This window comes from Buceros rhinoceros, unplaced genomic scaffold, assembly GCF_000710305.1.
Source record: "Buceros rhinoceros silvestris isolate BGI_N320 unplaced genomic scaffold, ASM71030v1 scaffold2087, whole genome shotgun sequence".
Taxonomy (NCBI): Eukaryota; Metazoa; Chordata; class Aves; order Bucerotiformes; family Bucerotidae; genus Buceros; species Buceros rhinoceros.
In genome coordinates, this window is record NW_010420242.1 from 1 (window position 1) to 12,114 (window position 12,114).

At 36.4% G+C, this 12,114-nt stretch overlaps 1 protein-coding gene across 1 annotated transcript in view; it reads left to right on the forward strand.

The window, feature by feature from the left end:
• Positions 1 to 3,408: 3,408 nt before the first annotated feature.
• The window catches only part of DPH6 (diphthamine biosynthesis 6), a gene marked incomplete at its 5' end in the record, with an annotated part of 60,496 nt that continues 51,790 nt past the window's right edge, over positions 3,409 to 12,114 (forward strand). Inside the window, 2 exons of the mRNA XM_010139219.1 lie at positions 3,409 to 3,503; positions 5,796 to 5,989. Of these exons, the coding sequence (XP_010137521.1) occupies positions 3,409 to 3,503; positions 5,796 to 5,989 (289 nt within the window). The remainder of the gene's footprint in view (positions 3,504 to 5,795; positions 5,990 to 12,114) is intronic.

Consider the following 12,114-nt stretch of genomic DNA (forward strand, 5'->3'; position numbering starts at 1 on the left):
TGCAGTCAGGTGGAGTCCTGCTCGTTTGCAGCTAAACTGCCAGGTGCTTTTCCTTTCCAAATATCTTAAGCTCTCTTAGGATAAATTTTCTGATTTTTCTAATGTGTCTTTTGAGAGAGATTTCATTTTGCTCATTTTTGAAACGATGAAGATCTCATTTTTATAGTTGCAGTTGGACAAAACCCTGCCTGTCAGGGGCTGTTGCCTTTGCCCCCCTCACGCTCCTGCTGTTTTTTGTCATTTTCTGTAGGTCTTCTACTTTAAATGGCTTTTTTGTGTTTCTTTTTTAGAAAGAGGTTAATATTTTCTGACAGGGACAGGTGTATTATTTTCTGCAGAAATAATAATTAAATAAAAAACAACAGGCTTGGGAGCCTGTACGTGTTGAGCAGTGTAGTTTTATTTTCGGGTGCAGTGACTCTTTACTGAAGTCTTAACATACAATGTATTAAATTCTCTGAGGAAATGACAAATATCAAACCTTGTTGGAATGGGGGTTTGGGCACAGCAATTGCAAATCATTCCAGACGTCATCCAAGGAGGAGAAAATACAGCAAATGTTATCTGTGTTTTTCAACATTTGCTTAAATACAGAGTAAGAGAAGTCAGCTCTAGTGCTTTTTCTTGTTTTATAGATAAGATTTCGTCTTCCAGGTTTATTTATTTTGATATTCTCTAAGTAGAGGAATGTGTTAAAAGGCAGGATGAAATAAAATCCTAAAAACAGGTTTCTAACACAAGTGCTATTTTAATGGGCAATTTTACAAGGATGGATTTAGTTTCAGTAGTTTTAAGAAGAGTTTTAAAGAGACATCAAAGTGTCTGAAATCCTTGTAACAGAGCTACCCTCAAAGATTAGAGGGGAAAAGAGGTATTTCAAAAGTGCTTCTTACTTCAGAAAAGGTCAGGATTATATGTGAAACTACTTTAACCTGTTGCTTTTTCTTCTAAAATGTTGGCTGCACTTAAAGTTGATAGCCTTGCTTCAAGGGGGTATTTATGGGGCAAACCTTTGATTGTGTTTTGTGCTAAATCATAGACACTTTAAAGCCAGTCTTCTACCTGATGATTTCAACTCTTTAATTCCTTTAGAATTTTTTTGCTGGAAATGGTTATACCTGTCAATAGAAAGGGATTTGGCTTGGAAGTCTTTTATAGATCTGTATCTTTATTGTTATATTTTTTTTTCTTCTAGCATTTTGTTTGTTTCTCAGCGTACTTCTGTTAAGGTACACGACAGTTTCAAAACTAACCCTGACTGTGGCCCAACGTCGTACAGTTTTGTACAGAAAGGCCAGTGATTTTTTTCCTGTGATGAGAATTGAGAGGAGTGCCTGGGCTACATTACTACTTGCCTTCATCTTTTTTTTTTTTTCTTCTTACACGCTATTAGGCAACAGCCAGGCTGGGACTGTGCCGAGTCCACCTTTCTCCCACACCATGGGCTGTCTGGCCTCAGCTGGTTTTAACCGTCGTGTGTTTTACAGCTAGATTAGAGGCCTTGTATTGAGGCAACATTTAATTTTCTTTCATGGTAAGGTTAGTTTTTAGGGCAATGGTAGCAATGATATAGAAAATGAATAACAGTACAGCAGCGTAGGATCCAGGGAGCGCTCTACAGATTTGAGTCAAGCAACCAGTGGTCAGATGTGAGAATTCAGAATATAGCCTCATCTTAGCATTTTTGTTAAAATAAATTAATTGAAATCATTAATAGATTTTGTTCTAGTGTCCTTTTAATTTTTGTTGACAAAAATTAATATTGTAATGCTGTAAAAAACATAGACAATTATCTACTGTCATATAGTTATTTTTCTAAAGTTATGTTTGGAGGTGAAATGAGAACTAGTAGGACGCTTTTATTGTTTAGTGTGCAGTCATTCCAAAAGAAAAGAGCCTTTGTCTCATCATGATTCTGTTAAGCCTGAAATTTCGCGTTTTGAAGTGAATCCTGTTTATGCTTTCAAGCTATCAAACACAGTGTCCAGAATTAGTGAACATATGATTTAAATTTTTTTTTTTTGTCTGTGTGTGGTTGGAAGGAAGTTGTGGGTGTGCACGAGAGTAATGTCAGGTAGAGATGGAACCTCAAATTAGGGATCTTCTTATAACATTTATGCTTATGTTATACTTTTATAGCACTGAAACATAAGCAACTGCTTTTAGAAAGTCTGTTAACTATGAAAGGATGCCATGTTATTTATATTATTTGTACTTTAGGCTTGAGTTATACAGCTGATTAAGGTCAGCATACAGAATTTTAGCATGGATCTAAGCAGAAATTTGAGGGGTGTAGCTGTGCAATTATGTTCCTGGGAGGTGTGTTCAAGCTCTTGCATAGGGGGCTAGGTAAAGGTGTGAACTTCATGGTGGAAATGCTGAAAAAGTAATAGGAAACACAGCAAGGGCTGCTTGTGCTATCTGTGCTGTCCATGTGTCTAAGGCAAGACTCAGGTTTACAAATCTCTGTTCTACTTCCAGCCCTGGACTGGTTTTTGCGCCTTGGCATTCAAAGCAGCTGCCCAGAATCTCCACCTGCAGTTGTAGTTTGAAGGCTGTGAGTCTGGACGTGGGTTTTGTAAGCAGTGTGTATTTTAGAGCACTCTTGGTTTTGTTGTTAGGCTGAAATGTTTCTTTTGACTGTGGTTAAAAAATACTGTATTTCAGTTACACCAGAAGAGCAGGATTCTTTCCTCACTGATAGTGGGAAATGATCCAGTGGATCTTGAATGAACATAAAAATTAACTGTATTCTCTTGTTATGTCTTGGTAGCAGGGAAGAATATCCTTCTGTTTGGTTTTCTTTTTTTTTTTTTAATCAGTAATTATTTTTATTTGCAGTTATATGTGGTAAAAAAATCTGTATGTTCAACACAGTGTCAGCTGAACCTACTGCCTGTAAAATTCCAGCTTTTGAGACTGGGAAGTACACTTACAGTGTTGAAGCTTCAGGCCAAGTATCCTGTGAAGGATGAATGTTATTCCTAACATGCCAGTCTTCATTTAAAAAGATGGCTAATACTGGCAGCTCTCTGCAGCACATACTGTTCTGTTAATCCAAGTTATCTGGTAATGAATACAGAGTAATTAATCTCTGGAGTGGAAGACAGTCCTTGTTCTGAAGGGATTCCAGTGTAAGTGGCTGTTCTTCATGGAACCTCTCAGATCAGTAATAAGGTTCTGAACGGGGTATGTGCTTTGTGGATGCTGTGTGTAGGTACTCAGATAGTAACCATTGTGTTGCGAAATCACCCTTTTCCTACTGGCAATATTTTGTAACCTTTTTTTTATTTCAAAACTTTATAATGAGCTCTGATGATATTAATGTTTAAGTAGTTAGGCAAAAGTTGTAAGGGGCTAAAACTTTTTTCAGTACTTTTAATTGCCACCATTTTCTTTTCCTTACAGTGGTGGGAAGGACAGCTGTTATAATATGATGCAGTGTGTTGCTGCTGGGCATCAGATTGTTGCTCTAGCCAATTTAAGACCTGATGACAACACAGGTATGAAAGCCACATTTCTTAATTTTTTTTTTTTAATTAGAAACAAAGGAGGCACAGCTGTGCCTGAATTAAGTCCCTTTTTGTGTTTTCATGTAGCTGTGCATATTGAAGGGCAATCTAGAAATCTTGAAAGAGAGAGAAAAAAGCAAATGGTATGTAGATGTATTAAATGTATTTTTCCTCAAAGGGGAGACTGAGGATGATGATCAGTAAAAGAAAGATGGAGAATACAAATATTCCTGGTGGTAATTGAAGAGATTGTGTATTCACTATATTTACAAATAGTAAAATGTGGTAGAGGTTATCATCAAAGAAAACACTGTATTTCTAGGAATGCTTTAAAACTGGCATAAACCATTCCAGCTGCCAGAAATAGACAGTTTTGATGCTCCTCACTTGTTTTTAACCTTGTGTACCTTCCTCCATTATTCTAGCCCAGCATATGTGAACTGGCTTGGGGAACTGATCTGGGTTGGAATCAACCTTGGTGCACTTCTTTTTCCTACATTTTTCTTTCCTTTGAGCTTGCACGAGTTTTCTGATGAGTTCCTCAGAGGCTGCGCCTAGACTTACTTCTGTGAAAGGGAATGGGAGACACTCAGGTAGTCCAAATCAGGATGAACTGAGTATTTGGGACTAGAGTTGGGACTAGAGCATAAATTGAACTTGAAGTGGGACATGAAAAGGAAGAGACTTGTTTCCCAGCTGGAAGGGGAGAATGTACTGGTCAACATGTGTTAAACAATTAAGTCTGGTAACTGTGTGGTAGGAAGACACACAGAAGGGGAAGGAAAAAAGAGAACTGCCATTACAAATGAGTCACGGACGGAACTGGCAAATGCTAGGGAGTGCAGGAACAGTTTAGTTTTTGGGTAGATAGGATATGATCATGTCTAATCTTGTTGAAATATGTTGTGTTAAAACTAATTTATCCACATCAGAAGTGTAGAATATTGTCATTAAAATCATAAAATGCTCTCTTTAAGTGTGTAGTTGGAAATTTTGTGGAAAGTTAATTGAGGTGCTTCAGGCAATAGCGGATTTTGTGCCATTCATTTTATTTTGTCTTGCGCCACAGTTGCTTGGAGAGTCTCAGTTAATAAAGAAACTGTGTATTCCGTACTAAATACCAGTTTAAAAAGCTTGTCATATTCATGTATGTTGCAAAACACTGAGTTTTTTTAAATCAACTCTTCTCGTCTAGTTTGGTTAGTTGTGATTATGGGTTTGGATGGGCCTGTTTTGAGCAAAAGCTTATCTGTTGTGTGGCATCACATGTGACGTGGCCTAATTGTTACATCACTAATTCATTATCTTGATCAATGTTTTTCTTCACAAGGCTTGCTATGTAGGTGTACAGCAGAGATGCTTGATGTGTCTCGTTAATTAAGAGAAATTCCTGTATTAAAAATTAACATTAAAACCCTGCACTGCCTGAGCTTTTAATAAATAAAGTGGAGATTTCACCAATAATGATACATTGTTTTGTCAGTCTGTTTGGAAAATTATTGGAAAGATTTTATATCATATAGTTTGAGATTTAGTTCTAGTCCATGATGTCTGCATTTTAGCTGTTGGTTTTTTTTTTCTTATCTGCAGGCTACAAACTGCTTGTAAGAAAATGCAGCTAAATTTTTCTCCCGGTTAAGGCAATAGCGGCAAAGAGATCATTTGATTTTTAGCTTAATTTTTAAAATGAGTGAAGGTAGAAAGTGCCTGGATATTACAACAGGATATTCCTTTCCCTTTTGTGAATTAAGCAATGCGAAAACATCATAACAGCCTACTTTTACTCAAGAAGAAATAATCTCCTCTTCTTTCTTGATGACCACGATACCAATTTTAACAGTAAAGTTTCTGGAAATCTTGACAACCTACTGCTTATTCTCAGTGGTGCAGGGCATTCCAGATTTCGTGCTCTGAGTATGTTGAAATGCATCTGGGTTTGTGCCTCCGAACTGTGTTCCTATTAAAATTACCATATAAATAGGAGCAGAGTTGGACCATTATGAGATTTTTGGATGAAGCAGGGAGGAATACTGAAGAAGAAATAGACACCACAATTTCCAAATAGGCACCATGTTTGTGACAGATGTCTTCCTCTCCATACATCTGTTGGGTGGAGAAATAGATTTTTTTTTTTCTTTCCGTGTTTATAGAGATATTGTCATCAAGCATCTGTTTGTGAACTGAAAAATACTAACATTTAGATTTTCTCAGTGCTTTGTAGTATTGTGATTATCTGTAATTGTTGAAATAACGTACCTTAATATCATTTCTTCGTTGTGGCAGAGCAGACTGATGAGTTGGACAGCTATATGTATCAGACAGTAGGACACCATGCCATTGACCTATATGCTGATGCATTGGATTTGCCGCTTTACCGTGCTGTCATAAAGGGTACCAGTGTGAATACTGCAAGAGAGTATACCCCTTGTGAGGAAGATGAGGTTGAAGACCTTTACCACCTCATGAAACTCGTTAAGGTATGCTGAATGAAAAGAATGTAGTAATTTGGGATGACTATATATTGCTTAAGCCATGAATTTAAGTATATGAGCTACTTAGGTATTTAAGGAAAGCTTTGAGAAAAAAGTCGAAGACTTATAAATTTTATTTCTATTTCTTTGTTCTTCCTGGCATTGTAAATATCTAGTGTAACTATTCCTTTTTCCCTGGTGTATATTTGAGTTATTAATGCCCATTTCAGGCCAAAACCTTGTTTCTATTTAATAAAAACACTTGCAACACGTGCTTAGCTTCTACTACAAAAAACATAGTTGTGAAAATGATCTATAATTAAAAAGTTTATGTAGTTTCGTATTTGAAATATCGCATTGCTTGATTACTGAAATGAGAGATCTTTTTGGGTTTTGTGTATTTTTCAATGTATGGGAAGTAATGTCTAGACATTTCCATTTGTGTACGCTTGTGCTCTGTAAACAAGAATCTATTATTTGTATATTGCAGATCATTCACAAAGTATTACAGAATATTTTACAATGTTAGTTCTGATTCTGGTAGCCCAGAAACTATATTCTAATATCTCAAATAGTAGCAATAACATATGTCAATCCTTTTTATCTATAAAACCAATGAAAGGGAGATAATGAGTGTATTTCCTGAAACTCTTGAAATTTATTCTCTGTTCTTTTCACAGTTGTTTCGTGTAGTACTTTTTTTCCATCAGAATTAAATCAGTTGTCATTGAAATCAACAGAAAACCTCCCACTGACTAGAAGTTTTACACAAAGTTTGGGTGAATGTGCCATGTCTATTCCAGTTAATTGCGTTGGCGACTGCAGTGCATGGTACTAAAAAATACAATGTTCAGAAAATCCTATTAATGGCTGTGCTGGAATCAAATGTTACATCTTCTAAACATTTTTGGCGGGGAAATCATGTCTCTCTAAAGCAAAATCAAGATCGTATGCCTGTGTTGGAGTAGGAGACTAGAAAATAGGAGACCAGTGCAGGTAGGCTGAATGGCCTCAATCTGCCCCAGGAGTGATTTAGGTTGGACATTAGGAAAAGTTTCTTCACTGAAAGGGTTGTCAGGCATTGGAACAGGCTGCTCAGGAAAGTGGCTGTGTCACCATCCCTGGAGGTGTTTAAAAGATGTATAGATGTGGCACTTAGGGACATGGTGTAGTGGTGACCTGGCAGTGTTAGATTGAACTGCATCTTAAGGGTCTTTTCCAGCCTCAGTGGCTCTGTGATTCTTTGATGCTGCTCTGGAGTCCCTCACAGAGGTTTTAAGTGGAATGTGGGTATCATGCAGTGCAGGAACTGAAAGAAATATGGCTGAGCAGTTTTAAATTATTTTTGAACCATGATAGTGTTAGCAATTAGAAGGACTGGTATATGCTGTCTCTTAAAGCTGCATACTAACAGCTTTCTGCCGCTGGGTAAGATAATAAATTACTGATCAATTTAATTAAAAATGGGCAGATTAGTGGCAATTAAGATGATACTTCCTTTTCGATTCTTGCTGTCTTGGAGAAATGGATGCCTGACATAAATTAATGCTAATGTTAAATCTTGACAACTTCTGCTTTGGAAGTTTGTACATGATAATTATAACTATAGTTGAAAGAGATGTTATCAAGTTGTCTGGAACTAAATAACTGTTTCTTTCCTGTATAGAAATATTAATTCAATGATACGATATTTTAAAGACATAAATATTAACAATATACTGCCTTTATGCTAGACTTTGGATAGCCACATCTTTACAGTTGAACCTGTGAAATTCTGGTGCAAAAGTTTCAGCAGAATTCTTGCATATTCTGGTGAATAAGTGCAAAATTATCGGGGATGTAAACCACAGCAGCTATAAGCCTCTGTTTTTTAGTTTTAAGAAAAAGACACGGAAGTTTTCCTTTTGTGTGTTAACAGTAACTTTGAAAGCTTTGTATTCTTATTTTTCACATTTTTATATAACTGTAGTTTTGTAGCTTTACTATGTAAGTCTCAATCACTGAGGATTTTGCTTTCAGAGTTTTGTTCCCCAGATGTTAGTAGTTTTAAACAGAGTGCTCAATTTGCATTCTCTTGTAGGGAGGGGAGGAATTCTGCGGAAGCTTTGTCAAAATGCATCCTTGAGTGGACGTAATTTCAAAACACTGGTCAAAGTAACATGGCTCTGCGTTTCTGTCAAATGGCTTGGGCCTAAAAATACAGGAAAAGTGTCTAGATCAAAATCACGTAGTATGCCTCACTCTCTGTCTCTAAAGAACTCTTGTATTGCAACTACTCCTTTAGTAAAAAGTAAAAACAAAGAACATTTGAAAAACTAGTATGAATTCAAAAGTATGTGACGTTTGTAAAAATTATGTTATGACAACAAGATAGCTAAAATGTTATCCGTTCCTCTGCAGTGCGGGGAAACCCAGGATGACAGTCCTGTTGTGGTTCACGGGGCACAGAAGGTGATACTGACTTCCAGTGACTGTAAAAGTGCTAATTTTATTGTCACGAACACGATTGATAGGGTGAAGGAAATTTATTTTTTTAGTTCCTAATGTCCTGTTTTATGTAATATGAAACACATCAGAGTATTTATATGATGTCTAAATGTACGTTACTATGCACTCCTCACCTGGTAATAGAATACTTACCTTGTGAGACATGTAAAGTCTGAACAATAAGAAATAATTTAATCTACTCTCCGTGTCACTGAATAGGGGTTACCGATAACCCGTGTTTGTCCATGTTCATTGCTTTGCCTGTTGGAGGTTTTTTCAGCAAAGCATGTAAGCACTAGATTTTCCCAGTTACCTGAATTATCCTTCAGGGTTTTATTATGGCATTGTCTTTGAAAGCAGGAAATACGTGGGAAAACTGTGTTTCTTTCCCTTTAGTGGTTGGAAAGACAGGAGCTTGGAGGCATTTTTATGAAACTTTCCTACAACGTATTTCTCAATATGGGCGTATTTAACTGCTTTTCCCCCTTTTCAGTGTAATTATGGTCCTGTCACAATAATCCATTGATGATTTATCCAAGCACATGCAGAAGTGGTGTTAGATGGGTTGAATGTTGGGTTGGTTTTTGTACCTCCTGGAACTGTGGTTAAACTTTTGTTTAGGGCAGTGGTTGTAGCGGCTTCCAGGCTGTACAAATCAATGCAAGGTAATTTGTTGAAGTTGTGGATTTCACTAGACAGTTCTGTCTTCTTCCAAGTTTCTTGTCTTACCTTCTCCGCTCAGTGAAGGCTTTGCCTTTATTTGGTAAGTTACCACTGCTGGAGTAATTTGTAGAATTCTTGAACTTGATTAAAAAGTTTTCTAGCCATTTTTTTCATCTTTTCCAACAACATTTTTCAGTACTTGAATTTTTTGAAATTGGTATTTTAAAAATTGATTCTATTTATAGTTTCTTTGTATTACATTTCCCCACATTTATTGTAAAGCATGCAGTTTGATTTTCAGTACATTTTCAGACTGACTGATTTTCTGTGATTTTTGTACAGCCAAACATCTAGATGCTCCCATTAGGAAAACTACATGATCAAATGCAAAGTAGTATTCTAGTGCAGGCATTGCTTCACTGTCGTCACTGCTACAAAATATGTTTAGAAGAAACAGTTGGTTTTCAGTACATGTTCGGTTTTAGCATGTTATTTCTGTCAGATTTCTTTTTGCTATGCACTTTGTGGGTTCAGAACCTGCAAGCATATAAAAAAACCACAGAGTACACTTGAAAGAAATTAATATGTTGGATCTTGGGACTGAAGGATTATTAATTATGGCATCATCCATTGACCATCAGCTGAAAAGTAACAACTTATGTTGAATATATGGGGTGAATGAAACATTTGAATAATAATAGCCTTTGCTTGTGGCACTGTTTCATTTTATTGGTAATACAGAAGGGGAAAGAAAGAAATTATTTTCTAAAATATTTCACATTCTGGAGCAGTGATCTTATAACTCAAGTCAGTCACTAAGAATAAGTAACACATTTTTTAGTTACAGCCACAAAGCTTATTAATACAGTGTGACTCCTGTATTTAACAGTCATTCTTTAAGGACAGCATCATGATTTTTGAAACAGACCCAGATTGCTTATTTAGATGTTATCTAAGATTATATTTAGTCTCAGACAAAGTACTTTGGCTGTGCAGGTTCAGGTGGAATAGAGGTAGCTTAGGTCTTTGCATTATTCAGTAAAACTCCCAAGACTAGGAGTTCTCCAGAAAACAGGGTTTAGAGATGAAGGGATGAAACACAAGGTTATTCTTTGGCCTTTGGATAAAGTTTTCAGTTCCTCGTTATTCCTAACAGTCTGCTCTGCTAAAGAAACAGTCTTCCTTTCACCCTTCTGCAGAATTTAGCTGTGTCCAATGGATAAAGTGAGTTACTAGCTTCAGTCTGATGACTGACTTTCTGTGATTTTTGTACAGCCAAACATCTAGATGCTCCCACTAGGAAAACTATGTGAACAAATGTAAAATAGTATTCTAGTGCAGGCATTGCTTCACTGTCGTCACTGCTACAAAATGTGTTTAGAAGAAACAGCATTTAGAAATGGTCATTTGGCTTTTAGGTGTCCATTTTAATCAGTTCTGGGTAGTCCCCATGACTTCAGTGGTAGAATTTACATGATAAGGACTAAGTGTACTCTTAACTCATACAGATAAGCTTTGTAGGTTTTCTTAGGCATCTAAAAGACCTAAATATTACTTAAAGAGCTAAATATTGTTAGTTATGGAATCCTGATTGACTTAAAGAATCTGTAATCTGAGTACCTCAGCATGCTGTTCACCAAACTGTTCTTGCAGTTGGTGAATTCAAAGTAGATGACTTCCCCCTCTCGCTGATGGGATTGAGAGTTCAGAAGTGTGCAGAACAGTTCTGTCCTAGACTTCATTTCCCATGTTCTCAGCTGAAAAAATCTGATATTTTCCCTATCATGATTTGAATTATTTGTAGATGTGTAGACTAATTCCTCAAAGGTATATTTCTCAACATGTTTGAAAAAGATTAAATTATAGGAAGAGCTCTTTGTCTTTATGCTGAATTTCCAAAATAATCACTACTCTTTAACTTTCCCCTCTATATTTTAAGATTATTGCAAATCAAGAATAATGCATCCTTGGTATAGCAATTGAAACGTAATATTTTTGTACAGCAACTGAAATTACGACATCATTATTGAAAAACTCCTAAAAAAATCTTAGTTGGGGGGACCGGTGATAGATAAACCCATGGACTTTATTTTTTGGGCCCTTTACTACATTGATCAGATGAACATTTTGAGTTAGCACATACCTTTTTGCCTTTTGACGTGAAAGTTGAACGTGAACTTTTAAAAAATCTATGAAATGGCTATCTACACTGGCAATAAATAAATAACTGCACTTCTTCATAAAGTAAGATTTTTTTTCGAGACAGAATATTTGTTGTTGTTTTTCAGGTGGCATAGATTAAATTCTTCTACCTTTTCCGATGACTACATTTTTATCTGTGATAATTTGGATTGTTCCCTTGCACTCATGGTGTTCAACTTTTTTTTTTTCTTCTTAATCTATTATTTTTTCTTTTCATTAATTCTGGAGTGGAGCTCCATAGCTTACTCCAGCTAGGGGATGACTGTTGTCATCGGTAGGGAATAAGAGTGTGAATTAAGGGAAGAGGGTAAAAAGTAGTTGCAGAGTCGCCAGTGCTTTAAACACTATAAGAATAAAAATGTATCTTGTTCCATTCACAGGACAGGGTTTGTTTAGGGGTTTTTTTTAGTCTGAATTTTAAACTGAGATGGGAAAAAGGATATTTTTTAATCAACAGGATGCTTGTCATTCTCCATGTTTCATCTGAACTATTCAGGAAGGGTCAATTTTTTTTTTCCAGATGGGGATCTTGAGCAACATCTTTGAGGCAGTTTCTTTCTGTGAGAAATGTTGAGCTTATGTAAACAAAGAACTCACTGTATTTCTCCCTGTTAGGTGTGTGGAGTTGTTTTCACTCACTCTTAGTCTTGTTGTGTTAATATTGAATAAGCAGACAGTCAGGCTGGTGGTGAAAGATGGCAAGCAAGCCCGAGGGCTTGTTCTGGTCAGCTTTAAACCTCTGATTGCCAGGTTTTCCTAATTTCCCATTTCCAGGGCAT